The 24,265-nt window shown below is 42.8% G+C and overlaps 1 protein-coding gene across 1 annotated transcript; it reads left to right on the plus strand.

Annotated features, from left to right (window-relative positions):
* The first annotated feature begins 696 nt into the window (after positions 1 to 696).
* rnf19b (ring finger protein 19B) lies at positions 697 to 24,199 on the plus strand. Its single transcript, XM_083899851.1, has 9 exons — positions 697 to 1,655; positions 12,929 to 13,128; positions 17,635 to 17,779; positions 17,962 to 18,124; positions 20,175 to 20,289; positions 21,194 to 21,334; positions 21,424 to 21,613; positions 21,712 to 21,846; positions 23,037 to 24,199. Exons 1-9 carry the CDS (start codon positions 949 to 951, stop codon positions 23,482 to 23,484), a joined length of 2,244 nt encoding a protein of 747 aa, XP_083755977.1. The 5' UTR covers positions 697 to 948; the 3' UTR covers positions 23,485 to 24,199.
* The last annotated feature ends 66 nt before the right edge of the window (positions 24,200 to 24,265 follow it).

Genomic DNA, 24,265 nt, shown 5'->3' on the forward strand with positions numbered 1-24,265 from the left:
GATGCACACACACACACACACACACACACACGTGCAGTAGGACATGTTTATGGCATGACTGGACTGGTGTGTGTGTGTGTTTTTATGATAATAATGTGATGAACACACACACACACACACAGGGATTATGAGTTCAGGGTCAAGAGTTAATGACTAAATCAAAACCCAGGAAGAGTGAAGCAGAGAGAGGCGGTGAGAGTAGAGGGAAGAGGAGAGGTGTGTGTGTGTGTGTGTGTGTGTCATACTGAGCATGCTCTTTGTGCTAACTTCCTGCTCTCTTCTTCTTCTTCCTGATAGAAAAGACTGTGCCGAGCGGCTGATGTTCAACAAGAGCGAGAGGAGGCAGACGAGCAGACGAGCCGCTCTGAGGACAGCTGGAGAGAATTACACCTAAACTGAGGAAATATAATCCCGGCGTTCACGCTCAACTCTGCTGCTCTGTGGATTTTTCTCTTCACATTTTTTTGTAACCACGTCTGTTTTCAGAAAGGGGAAACGTTCACTGAAACAGACATTAATCTCTTTTTGATGGCACTGAGAGTGTTGAATGTTTGACCTGGACTTCTGCCTAAAGACATGAGCGACCGGCTGCTTCTTTCCTTTTACTGAACCTCTTTACTGCCAGATTTGTGAAACTCTGGGAGCCGAACCGGATTTTTTTTTCCTTCTCGCGTTCAAATTGCGCAATCTGTGTTCTTACCTCTCTGTTATCTCACTCTGTCTCTCTCTGATAACGTTTTCTTTCTGGTAAAACGAACATGCTGAACTGTGGCGTCTCTGCCAGGAGCCTGAGCGGCATTTAAATTCCACTTTATCTTTTTACGAGAGGACAAGTCCTCCCTTGTGCGCGTGTGAGTGTGTTTGCATCTTCGGTCGCTGTCCCTTTGCGATACATTAGCGCGTCTCAGGAGACAATAATCCGCCCTGTGTGTGTCTCTGCTGGTAGATATGGGATCAGAGAAGGACTCAGAGTCGCCGCACTCCTCTGTGAGCGGCGTCCCTAACCCTAAGTGCCGAGCGCCGGGCAAACGCCAGGGCCGCATCTCCTTCCACAGCCTTTTCCACAGCAAGCGTGGCTCTCGGGGCACCAGGGGCTCCAAAGGGGCAGCGGCCACCCCTTTATCACATCTCCACCAACAACACACTCAACAGCTCCTGCCTTCTGCCTTGAGTCCACCACCCATTGCAACTTCAGCTACGTCCACATCCACATCCACCACCACCACCGCCACCACCACCACCACCACCACCACCACCACAGCCACTACGAGCCCGCAGGATGCTGCTGCCTCCAGCTCCCCACCGAAGCCACTCTCCTCCAGCCAGCCGTCGCTGGGTGGAGCCCCCTCCTCCGGGGAGGCCGCCCTCCTCGAGTGCCCGCTGTGCCTGGTGTGCCAGCCCGCCGACCAGCTCCCCGAGCTGCTGGGCTGCAGCCACCGCTCCTGCCTCTGCTGCCTGCGCCAGTACCTCCGCATCGAGATCACCGAGAGCCGAGTGCAGCTCAGCTGCCCCGAGTGCGCCGAGAGACTGGTCCCGCGCCAGGTGGCCGACATCTTGGACGACGCCGCCCTGCTGGAGAAGTACGAGGAGTTCCTGCTGAGAAGGTGCCTCGCCTCTGACCCGGACTGCCGATGGTGCCCTGCGCCTGACTGCGGGTAAGAACCCTCATCTTTTTCTTTATATACACTATCGTTCAAAAGTTTGGGCTCACCTATACCATTTTTTGTGTGTTTTCCATTAAAAGTCACACTTTTATTCATCAAAAGAGTTGCAAAATGAATAGAAAATATAGTCACAACATTGAAAAGATTTGAAATAATGATTTTTATTCAACTTTGCTTGTGTCAAAGAACCAGTAAAACTGTTTTCAGCTGTGCTAACATCATTGCACAAGGGTTTTCAAGGGTTTTCAAATCATCCAATAGCCTTCTAACGCCATTAGCAAACACAATGTACCATTAGAACACTGGAAATGGGCCTGCAGCTAGCATAGTCGTTTACCACATTATTAATGTATAGAGTGTATTTCTGATTCATTTAATGTTATATTCATTGGGAAAAAAGTGATTTTCCTTCAAAAATAAGGACGTTTCTAAGTGAGTCCAAACTTTTCAACGGTAGTGTAGATATTCAAGGTGTCAAATGGTTCTTCTGTGTCTGTTTTTAGATTTTTATTAGTGCTGGGCACTAGGTTAACGCATGACGCGTTTCCATGACGACTGAGCGGAAAAAGACGCACGTGACGTCATGTTTACGTGCCGCGATACCGGAGTCCAGGCACCGTTTACCAGTTAGCTCCGTTAGCTGCATTAGCTCCTTTTAGCGCCGTTAGCGCTCCCACAGTGGAACTGGGGCGGTCTGTTTATTAAACGAAAAGAGCAGCTCTACAAATAACCAGCGTACCTGTGTACTGCGTATGTGTGCCTCTGTTTTTAAAGTTTAGCGTTACTTTAGAGACTCATTTTAACAATCGGGAGTCACGTAAACATGACGTCACACGCGTCTTTTTCTGGTTAGTTGTCATGGAAACGCGTCATGCGTTAACGCGCGCTAGCTTTGACGCCGTTAACCACTGTTAACCGCCTCTAACCGCCGATAACCGCCGCTAACCGCCGTTAACGCTCCCAGCACTAATTTTTGTATATTTATAGCAGCCAGGGGTTTATTTCATGTCACCCGAGACATTTATAATCCCTAAATGAATCCAGTGAGTCATCTATTTACCTTTTTGCGGTCAATGCAAAACCAGTCATGAGCTCTTGCGCTTCCTCAAACTGTTTATCTTGATCTGGAGACAAATCAAACAAAGATAATTAATTAAAGCCTCGTGACAAAGTTGTTGAGCAAATTTGGGATTAGATTAAGTTTCACTGTGTCGTTGGTTTGTGTGAACGTTGTTAGTTACTTCCTGCGATCGTCATGCTTTTGGTTTATCAGACTGCAGATCACGCCCCGTAAATGTGAAACTCCTCAAACGAGGCTCGGTGTTTTTTTGTCCCAGAAGTGAAAATGAACTCCGTGGCCCTCTCAGCGATATCACTCTGACAGGATGTTGACGAAGAACAAATGAACGATTGTGAAACACAGAAACAAAAACCCAGTGAGTAACGGGAGAAGAGAGACTGTCACAAAGCCACGGAGTCAGATGTTTGTGTGAATGCAGATGTTGCCCCGAGTCATTTCTTATCACTTTGTCTCTGTATTTATCGAAATCCTCTTCTTATCTTGATCCAACTGTCGATCTGCAGAGGCTCAATGGAATGAGTGGTTTTTCCAGCACCTGCCCGTGCGCTACACGAGGGTTGGGTAACAGCTCTTTATATCTAAGTAGTTTAAGTGATGATAAAATGAGTCCAAACGTGTCCGTTTCAGCAGGAGCAGCAGTCACGGGTCTGCGTCTTATATCCATGTGTGCGTTCACGCTTGTTTACACTGCACGTGTTTGTCGTCGGGGGAAAACGCGATGTGCGTATCCAGGGTGTCAGAGCGGCTTCTCATTCACTGCATCATGTACACGATCCAAAATCTGGCATGTACCGTTAATGTAAATTAAGATTCTTTATAACGCACTTTTATAACCCGATAACCAGGAGTTAGTATAAGTGAGTCATGGGAAAGTGCAGCCAAAATTCAAAGTTCCCCTTCAGACAAAGACTTTCTGTGTTTGGGTGTGAGACGATTTGATGAGACGGCTGACAGGAGGAGGAGGAGGAGGAGGAGGAGGAGGAGGAGGAGGAGGAGGAAGGGCGTGTTGAAATCCTTCCTCCGTTAGCTTAATATGACGGAATGTAGTCTCAGTAAAACATACAGAGAAGGCTTTTTCTAATGCTACGAAAAAAAGTTAAAACGCTTTGGCACATAAATGATTTGCTAAATCCCTGCGTCGAGAGGGTTGGTTGCCTTGCTCGTGGGATTTTGACCAGCAACCCTCCAGTTACAAGCCCAATTCCTTTTCTCTTTCTGCACATTTAATGCCCAAATTATGCCCATCATTGTTTAACTTCATCATCTTTTACCTTAGTTTTTCTTTAAAAAAAAAGGTCTAGTGTGTTAGAATCAGTGGCCTCTAGTGTCTAATGGTGGGACTGCAGCTTCAAAATAAAAGCCCATCTTCTGGCTGGTTTTGTCTTAATCAGAATGTAGTCTCAGTGAAGGCTTCTAATGCTACAGAAAGTATTTTATTTCTATTTTCATAAGTAATTGTGAACGGAAACAAACAAACTTTTATCCCGTTAAATGAAACCCTTCCTAAAAGTTAAACACTGGACCGTAGAGTAGTTTTTTACAGTGCGTCTGGTTTGTGTAACATCATCGTTTCGGTCAGTATTTGCCTCATCGTGGCCACAAGTGGACTTTTCTCTCTTCCGTTTTCTCTGAAGCACGCGAACTTGCTCAGTTGTGTTTTGGGTTATTTCCAAAAGCCTTTTCTGTGGTAAATGCCCGGGATTTCAGAATAACTTGTGTTGCCTCAGAATCCACACACACATGCACACACATGACTGCGTTTCTCTTTCTGAAAGAACAGGAACCAGTGTGAGCTTGTTAGAGAAAGAAGGACAGAGGAGGAGGTTAACTATGAAAGTGGAGTTGAGAAAGAGACACAGACACAGAGATTAACTGGGTTATGGAGGGCTGTGAGTTCACCCTGTGGTCGGAGGAGGGCAGTTAGATTTGTTGGAGGTGCAGCGTGAGATCACATCTGGTTTTCTGGAACACATGAGAGGCGTTTGTTTCATCACAGGAAGCCCGAGTGATTCACTGTGTTTGTGTTTCTGTGTGTGTGTGTGTGTGTGTGTGTGTGTGTGTGGGCAGGTGAGATGCAGATATATACGCAGTGATAGTTCTCTGTTGTGGTTTTGTACAGTAATACCGGCTGCTGTCACAGGGGAAGGCCTCGGCTGTCTGCGTGTGGTGTCTTTGCCTAAATCTTGCACTCTTCTATAGAATGTTAAGAGTCAAAGACACGTTGAAATATTACTGTTACACTCTTAGAAATAAGGGTTTTTCAATGGTTCTTGGTAACAATAATGGTTCCAGTAAGAACTATTATGATCCAGAGAACCATTTAAAACCCCTTACCTGAATAAAGGGTTCTTGGTGGAACCCTCCAAAAAGGGTTCTCCTATGAGGACAAGCCAAAGAACCGTATATGGTTCTACTTAGCACTTTTATTTCTAAGAGTGTACAGTGTAGAGGAACATTCAACAGGTCTGTGGGCTGTGGAACCTGCAGGTTTCATTTCACCAGAACTATTGCTCTATTACTTTCTATAAATAAGTATAATTCCTTTGTATATTATGCATATATATATATATTATTTGGAGTCTTTAACTTATCACCAAACTAAATATATGTTTTGTTAATTGACATTTTTTACTTGTTTCTGACATTTTAATCTACATATAACTAATAGATTATCAGCAAAATTACCCCATTGTCGACCTCTGACCGCTGCTTTTCTGAGGAATTCCTGCCTCTGTGACTCAAAGCTTAATCAGGTCAGATGTTAGGGTGTTTTTTTAATGCGTGCAAATGTGTCACACCACCACAAGTGTCACAACATATGTTAGCACAGTAAAGGTAAAAGTGAACAGCTGTTGTTGTTGTGTTGAACCTGAATCTGAACATAAACTCATTAGACAAGGAAACTGTGAGAAAGTCTTCTTTTAGAAGGTACACCTACGTGGTTTTATCAATTTTGACACACACCTTATGTGAATGTATAACTTAAAGGTGCCATATGTAAGAATGTGGCCAAAAACGGTCACTACATTCAAATTCAAAATACCGAGGTCTTTTAGGTTTTAGTTTTCTGACGTAACTGGCAACCCGTGGTTGCTCGGTAGCTGAGACTCTACTGACTGTAATGATTGGTAGACGGCGGTAGGTGGCGCCACATGCCAAAACATGATTTTAAAATATAAACATGATTTGAGGTCTGCGAAATATTTTTTTTAATGCAAATATTTTGGATGTACTGTTGTTGTTGGTGAGTTCAGTTTGTTATATGAACATTATTCCTGAGTCTCTGTGACATATTAGGAGGATTTGACGGCCAGTTGCTTTAGATTTGTTACATAATGCACCTTTAAGAGGGTCAACACATAAATCTCTGATTTTCTCTATGGGCTTCTGTGCAGGGGGACACAAACTTTACTGCTGTCGTCCATGTTTTAGTATTCTGCTCAGATCCCCGTAGACAAAACGGATGATTTTGAGAGTTTGCCCTGTAATTGTTGCAGTTGAGTCCGTCGGTGTGTTGAAGGTCATGTGTGCGTCAGTATCAAACGTGTGTTTGCAGTAACAAAGCGGCAGCGTCACAGCGGCACAGTTGACTTACATATTTACCAGGACCGTGCTCTCTCCTCTCTGTGTGTCTGCTGACGACAGCAGTGACTCACCCCTCACTTTAAATCAGACAAGTTGACTGAATCCTAATTGTTATTCACCACAGATCGCCGGGGCTGGAGACACGGCTCAGTAACACACACACACACACACACACACACACACACACACACACACACACACACACACACACACACACACACACACACACACACACACACACACACACACACACACACATTGTCCATCACAGAGACACACAAATGTGAATTTCCTCAATATTACAGAGAACTGAATGTTGATATCTGAGAAATTGCATTGTTTTGTGTGTGTGTGTGTGTGTTTACAAAACCACTGACCTTGTCAGGACCAGTAGTCCTCATGGAGACCAGAACCTGGTCCTAGTGAGGCAGAACCTCATTTTCTGAGGGACTGGTTAAGTTTAGATCTAATATTTGAATTATGGTGATGGTTTAGGTTGTCTATGTGAAAAGATAAACAAACATTTAAAAGCTAACAGTGACACAAGGACACAGCCTGTCGGCCTTTTCCTCTCTGCGTCACAAAAGAAAGAAAAACATGAGCTCGTGGGTAAATCGCCACGACGACAACAACGACGCCGTCCTCCGACCTCTGACCCGCCGTCGCCGCTCCCGACCAATGGGAGCTCACGGCTGCGCGGCTTGTCAGAGAGCGGCTCGTCCAGTGAGAACAAAGAGACCGTCTCCTCTGGCTGTCAGTTGCCATGGCGACTATCAATGCGGCATAGAGGGAGCGTTGCCAGTGGTAACGGGAGTTGACACTTAATTAAACAGATCAATACGGACTCAGTGGACTGGACTGGACTTACACGTGTGTGTGTGTGCGTGTGCGTGTGCGTGTGCGCGTGCGCGTGCGTGTGTGAATGTTCTGGTTGTTGCTGATCGACCTGTGACGTGGGGCTCGTGTCAAACTGATGATACTGGTGTTAAACGCAGCCTGCTGTTACAGTGTGTGTGTGTGTGTGTGGGGGTGTGTGTGTGTGTGTGTGTGTGTGTGTGTGCATTTACGAGCTCGGAAAAAGGATTCCCAGGTGACTGTGTACACTAGACAGGAGTGTCTGTGCATGTCAGCGCTCATAAAACTCCCTGCCTCTGTCTCATTGCCTTTTACATTTACATCTCGGCTCTTGATCTCACACGCCCGCTTTTGTTTTACCCGTCACTGTCCTTTTCCATTTGTTTTTCCTCCTCCTCCTCCTCCTCCTCCTCCTGCTCCTCTCGTGCCAGAGATGTCAAACCAAATCGGTGTGCGTGCTGCCCTGAGGACAGAGTTGACAGCGAGATGCTTTGCCAGTCAAACAAATCATGGCTCTGCCAACTGGTGCTCTGGACTGACACACACAGTCTGAGGGTTTCTTCTGAAGAAGAGCACAGTCACAGTGGAAAAAAAGAGTCTGATATCTCCATGGAAACATCACATTTATGGGAACGCCCTTAACCCTTGGATGCACCTGCAAAAAAGTTACGTTAACACACTTAGAGCACCAAAATGTGCTCATAGAAAATGAAGCTAAAATAAATGTGCGTTTCTTTTTTTATTGTTTTAAACCAACATCAGCCCTTTCCGTACATATCAAATATTAATGAATTTTCACATTTTTAACCCTTAAATTACCAAGTTTTGTCAACAACAAAAAAACACAATAAATTATTTTCAATATACTTCATGCAAACTGGATTATTTTTTGTTTTGTGGACGATATTGCGTAATCAAACGAAACCAAATAATCCAGTTTGCATGAAGTACATTGAAAATAATTAATTTATGGCCCCCATTTACCATGGGGGTCATGGTTCTGAAATGACGAGCGTTGTGGCCTCGCACTTAGAAGACTCTCTAAGAACAGATAGATAAAATGTACCTCGACAAAGAAAAAAAAAACAGAATATAGATGAAAAATAAAGAAAATGAGTGGATTTATTGTTTGTGGCTGCTCTGGCTTCTCTCATGTGGAGAATAAGACAGTAAACATAATGGATGGATACAGAGGAGGAGGGGGGGGGGGTTTATTTTGCTCTATTTACTCTGTGCTAGCAACAAACTCCCATCGGGGGGTTTTGTCATAAAAATCCACTCCAGATCTTTGTGGTTCCATGATGACTTTGGTAAATCCCCCTGACTTTATATGACATCCATCGTGAGTCATAAAAGCCGCCGAGTGGATTTCCATGAGGTCACACATTTGTCACCTGCAGAGAATCCCCTCCCCCCCCCCCCCCCCGTGACATCATGACGATAAAAAAGCCACAGTAAGTGAGTTTGGAAGGAGGAAAAATGGTGAACAAACACTTTGATGAAGAGCTTTGTTTTTCGTTGCTCGTTTGACTATCTGCTGCTGGCTTTGTGTTTAGGGAAGCTAAAGCAGAGAGAGAGCGCTGATGCTGCAGGAATAAGAAAATGCAAAACTGGCATCTTTTTGTTTAGTTTTCTTTGTTTTGCCTCAGTTGGACTGAAAGTTTATAAGGTTACATTAAGTTTTCTCAGCCATTGAAAACACCGTGTCTGTGTGCTCCAGTCCTAATAACCAAGATTTATTTATTGTTCCTAAAGTGCTAACTGAACTTGGAAAGACAGCCTTGTAATAATATAATAATTTACAGTCTGGTCGTCAAATAGTGACCCTGAATAGGGCCGGGCCAAGACTTTATGGGGCCCTAATCAGAGTTTGATTTAGGAGGCCACCATCCCACCACCTTGGAGTAGGCGGTGCTTGACTGTGATGGATACGAATGTAAAACTGTAAACTGCATTCATTATAACCTATTTAACCTATAGAGGGCAGCAAAATCACAAAGGTGGCCTCGTATTAAATTGCACTTACGTATTCAAAGATCCTGAGTCCTGAGGTTGTTACTTAAAAAGGGCCAGGATTTCCATATAACCACTTAAAACGCAAATTGATCTATAAACACCTTTGTCTTTGACTGACTTTTCACTTAAACCATTTGTTTTTGCAAATGAAAGGTGGAGACGTCGGTCATGTTCATTACAAAAGCGAGTTGAATGTAATACAATTCCTCACGTGGGCAGAGTTTTTGTCGGTCAGTGAGTGTGTATGTGTAAATGATAACATCATAAAGATATTTATGAATATATTATACATACTTTTCAAAGTAAAAGTGCTTGTTTTTATATAAAACTTTACAGAAAAGACATCACTGGTACAAAAATAATCCATTAATATAAAAAAAACAGGGGAATTCATCTAAGATTAACTGTGATAATTGCATTCGAATTAGACATTAAGTACTGGGCTGCATGTAATCTATTGCTGGGCCTCATGTGGTCCACGGGCCACCAGTTTGACACCTCGTTGAACGTCATAGGACGAACCTGTTTCAATAAAGGCCAAATAAATAAGGACGTCCTGTTGATTTTTGCAGATTGTGCAGATGTGTGTTTAAAGACTGCAGCGCTGGTCTCTGGAGGACGTGTCTCTGCAGGAATCCCATTTCATGTCTCGTCTTGTCTTGTCTTGGGGGGGTAAAGCAAAAAAAAAAGCTCCTGTCTCCTCTCATATTCCTAAATATATTAGAACAGAGCTGTCAGTGCATTAGTGTTCAGGCTGCTAATGAGCGACGTGTTGCTGTGCTGCAGGCGTTTCCACAACAGAAATACAAGTTCGCCCTGTTATCAGATCGTCGGCGCTTTCACTCGTTGTAATTGCAAAGCTTTAGAATAATGTGCTGAGAAGTGGCAGCGTCTTTGTTTTGGCAGCGGCGAGAAGAAAAGAAAAAAAAGGCCCCAATAAATAAATAATTTCAATAAAATTGCCTTGTGCTTTTATTGTAAATCCTCCGACATGTTTGCTCGCACAATAACTCCTGACAGGCCTCCTTTGTGATTCCTCCGCTGACTGACAGCCTCTTGTAGCTCAATTGTTCCTCCCTCTTTTGTCATTTTGTCATGTCTGTTGACTATTTTATACACTTTTTCTGTAGTTCTGCACTTTCAAATTTGCCTTTTATTTTCGTTTTACCTCCAGAAAAACCGAACATTTGAGTGACATTTGGTAAAAGTCATCGTCGGTGAGTCAGCTGAGCTCCACAATAATTATAATAGTAGTTTTTGTTAAGTGTTGTTTATGGACAAACCTACAAATAATACAGATAACTCACACAGTCAAAACAGTTTCCATGTGTCATCCGTGCATTGACTGTACACTGGCACTGAGTCACAATTTGAAAGAATGGATCGAGCAACAAGCAAAGGCCGCCGTTTATTTTTAAATTTAAATTGAATTAAGTTTGCACCGTCTCTTTTCACTCGTGAAATCCACATCGATTGACCTCACGCTGACTCTTTCCCCCTTTTTCTCTCTGAATGTAGTTACTAAGTGATTAGTCCATTGATCAACCCTCGCCGTCCTCTCCGTCGACTCGGCTTTCAGGCTGAATAATCTGCCCATTAGTGGCCACGTCTGAAATCCTCTTCCCTTGGAAACTGTGACGGGATTTCTAAAGTTACATCTCCAGTTACATAACAACGTGTTAGCAAACATGGATATTTCACTCAGCGTCAGCGTCCTGTGTTTGCAAAGACGCGCAGAAAAGACGACACTGTGTCCAGTGGAACTGTGTACATTCAGTTTAGCAGGTGCAGTATTTGCAGGGTTTTTGTTGACGTCCTTCTTCTCTTTGGCTGTTGGAGAAGCTTATCTGTGTTTCAACGTCACAAATGCATCGTAAATAATCAACGTGCAACACGACAGAGGCAAACGTCATGAGCGCACGGGCAGTTTGACACTGTCACTGTGGTTACACTTTTATATCTTTAACTTCAGTTCCTCTTTCAAACTCAGCAGTGGAGCGTATCATAACAGCATCTGGCTGGTGAACATTCAAATAAATGCAGACCAACCAGTGCAAAGTAATGTTTATGTTCTATTTTTAATATGTTTATATTTTCTAATATTTCTTTATATTTTCTGCTGTTTAAAATATGGGCCTATTTATTATCTTACCCTACCTTATCTAATCTTAGCTAATTTTATCTTAGTTGTTTTATGTAATCTTAGTTTAACTTGGTTTACCTTATATTGGCTTAGCTTATTTTAGCTCAGGTCAATTTATATCTTATCTAAATTTTGCTTGTATTAGCTTAGTTTATCTTAGCTAAGCTTATCTAGGCGTAACTATTTTAGCCTTTTTTCAGCTTAGCTTAGTTTAGCTCAGTTTATCTTATCGTAGTGTAGGTTATTTTAGCTAATTTTAACTCATCTTATTTTATCGTAGTGTAGCTTAGCTTAGTTTAGCTCAGCTTATCATAGTGTAGCTTATTTTAACTCATCTTATTTTATCACATTGTAGCTTATTTTAGCTCATTTTAACTCATCTTATTTTATTGTAGTGTAGCTAAGTTTAGCCAATTTTAACTCATTGTATTTTATTGTAGTGTAGCTTAGTTTAGCTCAGATTATCTTATGGTAGTGTAGCTTAGTTGAGCTCAGCTTATTTTATGGTAGTGAAGCTTAGTTGAGCTCAACTTATTTTAGCTAAGCTTTGCTTATTTTAGCTTAAACTCAGTAACAAGACTGCTAAAACAAAGAACTAGGCGTGATGGTGTCACGTTTACAACACTGCTGAGTCGATAAAAACCTGCATCTATTGCTCATTTGACCCAGGGTTGTATGTTTATTGTTTTCATTCTCACTGTATCGAAAGCTAAATAAACAATGGGGCGAAAGAAATTAGTAGATTCCATTTGGAGTCATTCTGAACACTTAAAAGAATGTGAGTCACACAGCTTTCACTTTTGGTTTGAGTAGAAAAATGATTCCTTTGACAGGAATAGAGCAGGTTCATTTCCCTGAGGTCACAGTCTGTGACAGACAGACAGACAGACAAAATTGGCTCCAGATATTAAGTGGAGTTTGCCGTTTACATCTGACAAACACAGCGGGAGATTACGTGGATCAGATATGTTCACATTAGCATAGGAATCTGCAGAGCATCTAAGCGAAGAGTTGGCTCTCTGTGGATTTACCCAAGCTTTTCCTCCTGTGTTTTCATTATCCATACATTTGACTAAGGTGCTGGCAGGAGAAGTTTTTGGAAAATTACCAGATTTACAGTTCCGGACATTTACATTCAACTTCTTTGAAACATTTCTTCGATTCAGAGAAATGTTTTAAAGAGGGAATATTCAGTGCGTGTCTGAAAGCTGCTAAAATGATGAGCTGATTCCCTTTGGGTTATTGTCACCATCTGTAAAATGTCAGCGAGGGACCGAGTCAAGAATAATGTTTGATTAGTTTGACAGGTAGCATAGATTAATCAACTTTAATGAGCTTTCCATCTGCGAGAAGCTGCCCACAGTTTTTGGATGTGGGTGTCAACGTGAGGAAAACGCAGCAGCCACTGTTTTTGATCATGAGTACAGACAGTCCTTTCATTTAGAAAACGCTGCTAATGAAGCTTTAATTTGCTGCAGGATTGTGAGTCACGGCCTCATAAAGATCAACTGGTTTCTTCAGTTCCCACGTTTTTTGAACTCTTCTCTCTCCGTCTGTCTCTCTCTCTCTCTCTCTCTCGATTAGCTTCGCCGTCATCGCCTCAGGCTGTGCCAGCTGTCCCAGGCTGGTTTGTGGCAGAGAGGGCTGCGGCGCCGAGTTCTGCTACCACTGCAAACAGGCCTGGCACCCCAACCAGACCTGCGACTCTGCTCGCCAGCAGAGGGCGCAGTCCCTGCACACCCACAGCAACCACTCGCCCAGCTACACACAGGAGCAGGGACCTGGTGAGTACCTGGAAAACAAAACAACACATTTGTATTTGGAACTCGGAATTTCCAAGGTCAGATCTAATCAACATGGGATTCCAAATCCTTCCTTAGAAGGACGGAGTCAGGTCCTACAGAAACGAGGCAAGACTAGCATGTTAGGTATGTACAAATGCTAGAGGCTAGCAAGTGTGCATCTTTATAAGTGCTGGGCACGTTAGCGACGGTTAACGGCGTCAACATTAACACACATTAACGCATGACACTTTTCCATGACAACTGACCTAGCTGCGTTAGCTCCTTTAACGCCCTTAGCGCACCTACAGTTGCACTGGAGCGGTCTGTTTATTAAACAAAAAGAGCAGCGCTACAAATAACCAGCGTACCTGTGTACTGCGTATGTGTGCCTCTGCACTCTTTTAAAGTTTAGGGTTACTTTAGAGACTCATTTTAACGATCGGGAGTCACGTAAACATGACGTCACGTGCGTCATTTTCTGGTCAGCCATCATGCGTTAATATGCGTTGACGTCTTTATGTCATTAAGAATGTTCCACTTTATAAAAACAAATACCCAACAACCTCCACCCGCCATGTGGAGGCGCAGATCAGTGCTCTGCGGGGAGGCTCCACCAATTGCTTTACTACAGCACTGGAGCAATGACCCCTATCCTTAATGGACATGTGTCATTGAAAGTGACAAATTTTGTGCAAGCTCCAGAAATTACGTCGAGCTGTAATAACTAGCGGTGTTGAGGACACTGTCCACTGTCTCTCTATTTGCCGTTTTTGTTGAGAGTATCCATGCAGAACAAGAGAGAGCAAATGACGTGATGTTTGGGAAATGATCCCAGTGGACGCCATGGGCGAAGCAGCTCTTACAAGTTGGCCTCACATCTTATTCTGTCCTTGAATTTGAGGGAATTGGTCCCGAAAAATCCTTAAAAAGACCTTATATCTAATGTCAAACAAGGTGTGGGAACCCTGAAGTATCTCGACAGTAAGAACGAGTACTAGTGCTACATTTGCAAAACATCAAATGACGTGCGTGCACAAAGGATTGTGGGTCCTTCTGCTGCGCTGCTCGTACACGAGCTGCATCCTAAAATCTCCGTGGTGAGGAATTTGAAACATCCTGAACAGTGCAGTGACGTAATATCTTTGAAATCTCAGCATCCTGTCTTACCTTGACTCTGAGAAACACCCACAGACTGTCACCACACTGAGCCAAGAGATGGACAGTTTCGCACACATCTGCACAGTGTGTGTATGTACGTGTGTGTGTGTGTGTGCGTGCACAATCCTAAACAGACAGAAAAAAACAATCCTCTCCTCCAGCAACATGAAAGTCTGCTTCACACCCCTGAGAACTGTCTGAGTCTGTATCTCAGTCTCAGTCACTCGTGTCACATGTCGATCTCAGTCTGTCACACAGTGTTGATTCAAACTTGACTCATGTCTGCGGCGGCAGTGGTGGCGGTGGCGATGGTGGTGGCAGCGGCGGCAGCTCCCTGGCGTTTCCCACAGCTGAGGGAAAAGTTGCCGCGCTCAATCACGCGTGAGACACTATTTATATCGCAGCTTCTCTGCTGGATAGTTTGATGACTGCAGCGGTACGTGTGTCCTGTCGTGCAGCATCTTAAAATGTCGTCTGAGCTGCTCAGACTTTCCAAAGAGACACGGTTATTTAAGTGTCTCATTAGAGCCACGTTTGAAATAATCAGTTTAATCTTTGCTTGTGGGTCCTTCTGGCTCTTTTGACTTCAAACATGTGAGAACTTTAAACAGTCACAGAACACATCAATAGCAGGAAATCGGTTATTTTCAGTTCTGTTGGACTGAGACTGGGCCGTGACACAAAAGCAGCGAGTGTGTTATTAAAGTGAGGGTAATTAAAAAAAAACGTCTTGTGATTCGTGTGGTGGTGAAGACGAAGAAGAAGGGAAAGCTTTGGTCATTTGGAACAACTTTTAAACAACTTTTTGTATGTTGTATACTACAATGGCAGGAATGTCACAAAAACCTATGATTTATCATAGTTAGTGAGTGTCTTTGACAAAAGTCCATAAACATCATAAATAATGTATTGTAATGTCCAACTCTCTTGGATCCAATTCTCTAGATTCTTAGGTATCTTTCAGGTCGGGAAATATGGAAAGAAAACATCTGAATTTGTCCTCTAAATTTGCCCTGTAAAGTAGATTTGGTAGAGCTTAGAGTCCAGACGGAACCTCCATTATATTATTTAAATTGTCATGCAAGTACATTTGGCATGGAATTTAAATCCAAGTGGTATTAAATAAAGATGGACTTGAAGAACCATCTCTGTACCTTGATACACTCTTAGAAATAAGGGTTCCAAAACGGTCCTTCTACAAGGGCTGAGGTTTTACCTGGAACCATTTACTTTTTTCAAGAGTTCTTGGTAACACTAATGGTTCCAGTAAGAACCATTTTTGATCCAGAGAACCATTTAAAACCCCTTTCCTGAATAAAGGATTTGGAGAGGGTTCTTGGTGGAACCTTCCAAAAGGGTTCCAGGTGGAAGGTTCTACCTGGAGCCAAAAAGGAGCCGAAGAACCTTTTATGGTTCTACTTAGCACTTTTATTTCTAAGAGTGTAGAGTGAACAAGATATTTCCCCACATTTGACAAAATTGCTCTGGAAGTGAAGCAAAATGCCTCCAAACCATATTTCAGGATTGACAAAAAGAAGTTTTACCAATCCAATCCAATCCAATTTATTTATAAAGCATGTTTCAAAAAAACCAACAGGAGTTGACCAAGTGCTTTACAGTAGTAATGAAATAAATATACAGATGTAAAAAACAGAAAATGCCGAACAGCAGACTCACATGCTCTCAAAATGCTTTTAAGATTTATATGTAAACACTGACACACTGACTACAGCCAGGAGATGGTTAAAGTACAGTTGCTTAGCAACAAGACTGTAAACACAGTTGTTTTGTTGTGGAAGCAAACATAACAGGACACAACTGTAAGAGCTTCTACGGTCTTATCTGTGTGTGTGTGTGCATGTCTTTAATCACATTTTGATTAAAGATTGATTAAATAAATCCCTCCAGCTGTCCTTGGCCATTTCTCAATCTTCATCACATCCAGTTTTTTTCCCTCCGTCTGCCAAGTTTCCAAAAAGAACTGACAGTGAGCCAGACGACCAGCGCTGACTCATGAGGCGACCCGGGCCGCTGTCCTGCTGCGCCCACCTGTCTGTCTGTCTGTCTGTAATAATGACTGAACACAGACAGATATACAGAGAGTCACAGAGAGGGAAAAAGAGAAAAGAGAGAGTGTTGGAAGACGTAATGTTTGCAGAATAAAGAGCAACAGAAACACACTCATTCAGCGGCGTCTTCAAGGCTCTCGTCAAATGTCTTAAACTGCCCTTTAAAGAGCAGAGAACATACCCGGCATCCCAGAATTCAACCGCACAATCAATTCATTCCTGTTTTGGCTTCTTTGCTATTTTTTTCTCTCTTTAAAAAAGCATCAGAGGGCAAAGTGGTGCGATTGTTCCGTCCATTACCATAATGAGGTTTGATTTGAATGTCAGAAGTCGAAAGAGTAAAGCGTTCCATGTTTAAATGCATGTACTCAATGGTTTTCTTTACTCTCCGATGCCCCGAGGCTACGCTCTGCACACAGACGCACACAAACACATGTTTTTTTAGTGATGTCATCGTTTTAAAGCAGACACTAAAAAAAGAACAAAGCAGTGAGTGTTTGATATTACTACTGGGGGATTGGAGAGAGGCCTGAGGGCTGTGAACACAGTTGTTGTGTCTAAAACCTCTAATTTCTTCCTGAGTCACTGCTGATGGTTTCAGCTACAGACTGATTTTTCCAAACATCGGTGAACCTCGGTGACTTGTGAATGTGAAACTGCAAAATAAAAGCAGACCGTTGACTCAGCTTTGCACAGGCGACCAAATTAAAGCTGTAGTATGTAACTTTTAAATACAAACATATGCCACATTGAAACATTTGTTATAGGAGCTCACGCAAAACTGATTGCGCCAAATGGCTCTGCATTACTTCATGTTTTTTTTTGTAGAATGGTCTTTTGTTTTTGTGTTTACATCGCCACTTATGGAGGAAGCTAACAGCTACACAGTGCTAGCAAAACGAGACGTCTTCATACAGTTGGACTTAGTTGGATTAAGTTCGACTGCAAAATCGTGCTTTATCATCTTTATGAAAATGCTTGCTCCGGCAAAAGGAACGAAAATCAAATCAAGCATTCCTCAAACACCTGCTGCTGTTTCTTCCACCAAGCAGCTCAAGTGATTCTACGTTAAAAGACCAACATACAATGGATAACTCCATAGAAACAAGTTTTGCAGAAACAAAATTCTAAGTAAAGTAGGTCACAGAGACAGGTTGTGTTGTTTTGATAATTACTCACAAGTCCACAGGGGGGCGACAGAAGTTCCACACTGGAGCGTTTCATGTCCATAGTATTTTCATCTGAGTCACTCAGGTGTTATTTTTTTGTCTGTCTCCAGCAGACGACATCAAACCGTGTCCTCGCTGCGGCGCCTACATCATCAAGATGAACGACGGCAGCTGTAATCACATGACCTGCGCCGTCTGCGGCTGCGAGTTCTGCTGGCTCTGCATGAAGGAGATCTCCGACCTGCACTACCTCAGGTAGTAAAAATACATCAATCAAACAAACGACACTAAAAAAATAGTGTGTGGTGCTTATCTTCATTTTCACGACCATAAACCAAACTCTATAAACTTTTACTAACCATGTTAAACACACGTGTAAAAAAAAAAACGTGTTTTCAAACATTTAAACGTAAACTGTCTCTCTGTCCGTCCATCAGTCCATCCGGCTGTACGTTCTGGGGGAAGAAGCCCTGGAGCAGGAAGAAGAAGATTCTGTGGCAGTTGGGAACTTTGATCGGAGCTCCTGTCGGCATCACCCTCATTGCAGGCATCGCTGTCCCCGCCATGGTCATCGGCATCCCCGTTTACGTCGGCCGCAAGGTACTATTACTGCTTTTTAATTTGTGTTTGATCATGATGAAGTGTCTGGATTAGTCAAATAACTAGTTAATAAGCTAATTATAAGCTTCAACTGCTTGTTTACGTGGACTAAATATAAAAATCATCATGAAATAATGTAGAAAATTATAATTATTGAATAGAAACTGAAATCGTCTCAACAGAGAGAAAGAGAGACGGGAAACAGACTTCTCAAGAAAGAGGAAATTATGAAACACCATTCATGTGTTTGTAATCTTAAAGCAGAACACTGGCGTCTTCTTTATATTTGTTCTGTACATTTTCCACTTCACTGAAAACAAAACGGCTTCTTTGTCCTTGTTGCTTTTCAGTTTTTCCACACTTCTCTCATCTTTATGTTACGCTTCTCTCGCTGTTTTTTCTTTGTAGAGAAGTGGAAACCACAGAATTCACTATTACACCACAGCAGGGCCGTTGTTTTACAATACTGCGCCAATGAACTGGAATTTACAGCACAACGCAGACATCATAATAGTTGTAATAATAAATGAAAAGTTCCTTTGTCCAAGTTTCGTTTACGCCGTTTTCTGGAAATGGCAGGAAGTACAGCACAGGAAGTTTTCCACTTCCCTTGATTTCCAGGAAGCCCAGCAAAGACTTAACCAATAAGTGACTGCACTGTAGTGCAAATACTTGGTGACATCCTTTAAATATCCAATTATAACATCTAGAAATTCTCAAATTTGTCTTTGAAACCTTAAAACATCCGAAGGTTTTTTGAAATTGGCTAAATGTTATGCCTTTAAATACTTGAAACATCCAGAAATGATCAAATTAGCCAAATGTAACATCTCTAAGACATTACATCATCTTAAAATGTTTGTCTTGTTTAAGATCCCATCAATTAAGACATAAATATATATTACTTCATATTTAATGATTTGCAGTTCCGTTAGAGTTGGAATATAAAGCAATTCCAGTAAATACCATTGAAGGTTTCTCTTTAAATGTGATCAAGTTGAAGCTCTTTCCCCCAGTGACAGTGGGCTTTCCATATAAAAAACAGTAGTGCCCTCTTGTGGAAGGTTTTGGAACTGTGTGTATTTTTTTAAAGGCTCCAAAAGAATAGTAAAAGTCGTGTTTTTTTAAAGCAGTGAACCTTTTCAGAAAACATGTCAGTGCTAATGGAGGTTGTGATGACGCTGGTCTTTGAAATCCTCCTGAAAGAACTGCGTCTGTGTGTTAAACGTAGATCGGCGATGACTCACAGTTCATCCTTTCAGGAGCTTTTTGCTTTTATCTTCGTCTTCATGTCTGTTTGAGTAGAGTTTATTCTCGAAAGAGCCTGTTAACAAGTTCACAACCTTTATTTTGACTAAGACACAAAAACGCCTATTACCATTTCTACAAATGTATGAATTCATAGTACACAAAGGGTTATTTTTGTTCATATTCAGAATACTTAAGGAATAATATTGGACACTGGTTCTAACCTGACCAAAACATGCAGTCTAATTCTGTTTTTCAACACAAACATCCTGATTTTTCAAGATCCAGCTCTGCAAAGACCAACAGTTTGTGTACAAGTTAGGCAGAATTTAATTATACAAATAGAAATTAGATTTAGAAACACATTAGATTAAGAAAATTAAACATTTAAAGTGACACGAGGCATAGATTTATTTCAGATAAACAATGAAACTCCTCAAAAGGATTCATTAAGTGGACAAAATGCATACAATACAAACAATGGAAACATGGAAAAATATGCATTTTTATTGCCTCTAAAAAGTGTCAGTGTGCAGGATTTAGTGACATCTAGTGGTGGTATATGTCACGTCTCCTTCTAAACAATCTCTTATGCTACTGTTTGGTTTGAACGTCACGTTGACAGACTCTGTGGTGAATGCTCCGCCCCCAGACCAGCTGTCCTGTGATTCAGATGATTACACCAATGACATCATGTTATTAATTCATTAATTCACGATAACCACTTTCTTCTCATAGATCCTCTCAAATCCTACGCCGTGCTCCTTTAAATTCACAAACACGTCCATCTGTCTCCTCACAGATCCACGCTCACTACGAGCTGAAGAAGACGTCTCGTCACAGGAGGAACCTGGCCATCACCGGAGGCGTGGCCTTGTCCATCATCACCGCGCCCGTCATCGCAGCTGTCAGCGTGGGTAAGAGACGCAGCCACAGCCATCTGTCTGTCTGTCTGTTATTCAGCGTGAATCCGTGAGAATGACTGACGGCCAAAACAAACCAAGGACGTTGTGTTTATCAGCGTCTCTGGACTGATGTGTCGTCACTGGAGACAAAAACACACTTTTTGTTGTTAAATTAAAGCACATTTAGTGTGGGAGAATCTGCTGAGTCACTTTATCAGGCTGTATGTCTTTGAAAAGGAAATGTTACTCATTATATTACTGTTTTCTTTATTTTTGCTTGAAGATAAGATAAGATTTACCGTTACTGATCCTCCATGGGGGAAATTCACATTGATCCAACAATGCTGTCTCTTAGGTGCTAATAAAAAATAACAATAATGATGATAATAATACATATGACAAAAGTAAAACCACAGTTTGTGTCTGAAACACTGAAACACAAGTAACTGTACGGTAAAATAATTCCAAAAACAACTAGTACAATTTGACATGTTTGCAGATAAACGCCCTCAGATTATCAAGCTCAGTTACGAAACGCCAAGATATACGCCAAATCCAAGATGGCCGACTTCCTGTTGAGTTGAGGTCATGGTGTCAAGAGGGTTTTTTGCTCGGCTCGGCCGGACAATGTTCCCAAAGAATTTTGCAAAATTCGGCGCAACTACATTTTAGCTCCATAGGGGTTTCACCTGTGGGGGCGCTACTAAGACATATTGCATTGGTTTTTCGTTGGTTGGCAATTCCATTATTGAATCGAATTTTTTTGGCGGTTCTGGTTTGCGTGGCAATTTTTGTCCGTTTTCACGCACGTTTAGGGGGTCAAATTCGAGTTTCCGTGGAGCTAAAAATAATAATAAGAAGAAGAATCTGAGTAATTTCAATAGGATAAATAAATAATTCCTCCTGTTTCTCGCAGGCATCGGCGTCCCGATCATGTTGGCCTACGTTTACGGCGTGGTGCCCATTTCTCTGTGTCGAGGAGGAGGCTGCGGCGTGAGCCGGGGAAAAGGACGAGGCGTGCGCATCGACTTCGACGAGGACGACGGTCCGATCACGGGTGAGAAATCAAAACGTCTTCGACACTTAGCTTTGAATTCACTCAGAACGACAAACTCAGACTCTACCCTCTCTCTGTAAACCGCGCAGTGGCGGACGCGTGGCGCGCTCTCAAGTCCCCGAGCCTCGGCGAGAGCAGCCTGGACGGAGCGGTGAGCGGACTGAGCACCACGTCCCCCAGCGAGGGCCTCTCTGTGGCCCCCGGGACTCTGGGAGACACGCCGCACTTCAACACTCTGGCAGGTGGAGCTCTGGGAACTCGCACTGGAAAATACAGCAGGTGAGGATTCACTTTTCAGGCCCTTTTTTTTCCTGCTTGTTGTCATTTTGACTCCAAATGGACAGAACTGTGTCACTGATTGTTGTGTTTGTCTCTAGGCTGGAGGTTCAAGCAGCAGAGTTGGCTAAAGAATCAGCTCAGAGAGAGACGGGCAGCCTGGGAGCAGGAAGTGACTGTGCCAGCACCAGAGGAATGGCCGGATCCATCATCTCCTCCTACACGTTACCTGACAGGTGAGGCATGATGTCATTCACGTCATGTGAAAATAAAAGTCTTTTAATAAAAATAAAACGTGAAGAAAGGAGGCAAAAACTACACGAAGCGGCTCGAGATGGTAAAACACGGAACAGAAAAATCCTTGTGAACAAACTCCTTGTAGCTTTGAAGAAATGTGTTTATTTTTATTTTATTTCCATGTTTTCATATTCTGTGCGTCACATCCAACGTCTACGTCAAATGCGATATTAATAAACCTCCCCGAAGGCCCTTAAATTAAAGTAATTTTGGAGTCCTATCCTTGTACGTATGCCACATAAATATTGTTTTATTCAGTTTAAGTTAGTTGTTTTTCTCCTATTCTACCCATCTTTTCATTCTAAAACAGAACAACATGACGAAAAGACAAACAAAAGAGTCCTTGAGTTATTTGTGAGTCTTGGCGTCTGTTTTTGTGACTCTTCTGCCACCGTCGCTGTTTGGATTTTATGTGTGATGTAACTGAGGAAACTGGATTAAAACTAATCTGATGACTTGGCAGCGTCGACGCCCTGATCTCAGGTTGTTTTCTCCTCCGCGCCACAAATCCCTCTCAAACAAGCGAATAAAGCCACTCTGACTGCGTTTAAAGGAGCTCTTTGTTCTTCCGCCTTCATTCCTGTTTTTCTTTCACTGCGGCGTGCAAATCATTTAGAAGCGTAAACATGTGGTTGTTAAAGATGACGTGTGACCTGTGTGTGTTTAATCGCAGCAGAACATTTGTACGTCATGGACATCAGGACGGTGTCTGAGGTGGTTTCCACTGTTTCCATACATTAAAGTAATATAATATACAGTATTTGTTTGTTTTAACAGCCTTTTCTGACTGGAAACTGGTGTTTGTAAACCGCTCGCTCTCCTGCACCAAAGTCCATAGAGAAAATCAGTGTTTTTAGCTTGCAACACTGAACTCACAAAATAGCACATTTGAACACGGTTGTTTACAAAACGAAAATGGAAAATCAGATAAACTGTTCATTTGATTTTCAAAATAAAATGATAAACGGATAAATACTTGTTTTTTCCCATTTTCAATATTGTGCTCAAATGAAAAAATTAAAAAATGGCCGTCATATTGTTTCTCTACATGAAGCACAAACATGAACCAGAAGTTACGCACTGCACCTTTAATAGGTTAATAATGATCTTTCTTTACGTGATTCTGCAGGGAGTGCACCAACCTGGAGATCCAGGTGGACATCGAGACCAAACCCAGCCACCTCTGCCTGACCAGTGAAGAGGACCTGACTCCGCCTCCGGGCTCCGCCGCTATAGCGACGGCCTTGGGCGGGGAGGAGCCTCAGGACTGCAGCTCCAGAAGGGGCGGGGCGCTGTCGGGCTCCGTGCTGGGACTGTCGCCGGGTGTGTCGATCAGGGAGGGGCTCAGAGACGTCACATTGGCTCAGCCGGAGAGCATCCGCAGCGACCTGGAGATGTCGGACACGCAGTCGGACGACATCGCCGAGCTGACGTCGGACGACTGCGACTCGCCGCACCCCAAGAGCTGCCACCTGGTGGCCGGGCCGCAAACGCAGCCTCCGTCCTGTCGAGCTCTGAACCCGTCCACCGAAGGCCTTCACTGTCCCGCGGACAGCAACGTCATCCTCTACGTCTGAGAGAAGACTCAGGATTGCACAAGAAAATAAAAACAACAACAACAACAACAACAGCCCAAAAGGAATCCCGCGACATTTTCATGACAAAACTCTCAAGCTTTTTTCTTCTGTTGTCATTTTCACCTTTTTGCTGCTTTCTGCGTCTTCACAGACACGTTTGTTTACTTTGTCTGTCTTATCTTTCTACCTGTCAATCTCCTCACCGAGTAAATTGTCAGGGTTCTACCTCTGAGATTTATAAGATGACCATTTATGTTTACTCCTTGGTGCAAAATGCCTTGGCTACTGAAGCAAAAAAAACAAAAACAAGAAAAAAAAGAGGTACAATTTTTCCACAAGAAAACGCAAAAACACAAAAACATGGTGAAGGTGAAGCGTCACCGAGCACAGCAGAGGGAGTCGGATTGTTGGGATGTTCACGACGACGCGATGAGCGAATGAATGTGGACTTTGTACTCGACTGTCGTGGCTTTATTTTACTCCGTGTTCTTTTTTCTTCTCCCGTCCTCTATTTATATTCAGACGATGTTGAGAATGGCATCATTCGCCGCGTGTGCATGAGTCTGCATGAGCCGTGACAGATTGACAAAAAACAAAGGAAGAAAGGGGGCAGCAGAGAGTTTCTCTTGCACTGGTGAAAGTTCACGTTTACGGAAAAGAAAGAAAGAAAGGAAAAGAAAAGAAGCTGCACATGAATCTCGCTTTCTTTCCTGCACAGCGGAGAAGGAGGAGGATGGAGGAAGGGATGGAGAGGGGAGGGGGTGTGGCCAAAAATATAGTC

Source organism: Microchirus variegatus (assembly GCF_963457635.1).
Source record: "Microchirus variegatus genome assembly, chromosome: 13".
In the NCBI taxonomy this organism is placed as follows: Eukaryota; Metazoa; Chordata; class Actinopteri; order Pleuronectiformes; family Soleidae; genus Microchirus; species Microchirus variegatus.

What these genes read in the sequence shown, in the direction of transcription:
- rnf19b (XM_083899851.1), top strand. Translation starts at nt 949, where the DNA reads ATGGGATCAGAGAAGGACTCAGAGTCGCCGCACTCCTCTGTGAGCGGC. An exon ending in CATCGCAGCTGTCAGCGTGG is followed by an intron (nt 20,290 to 21,193) that starts GTAAGAGACGCA and finishes TGTTTCTCGCAG; the next exon opens with GCATCGGCGTCCCGATCATG. An exon ending in CGCACTGGAAAATACAGCAG is followed by an intron (nt 21,614 to 21,711) that starts GTGAGGATTCAC and finishes GTTTGTCTCTAG; the next exon opens with GCTGGAGGTTCAAGCAGCAG.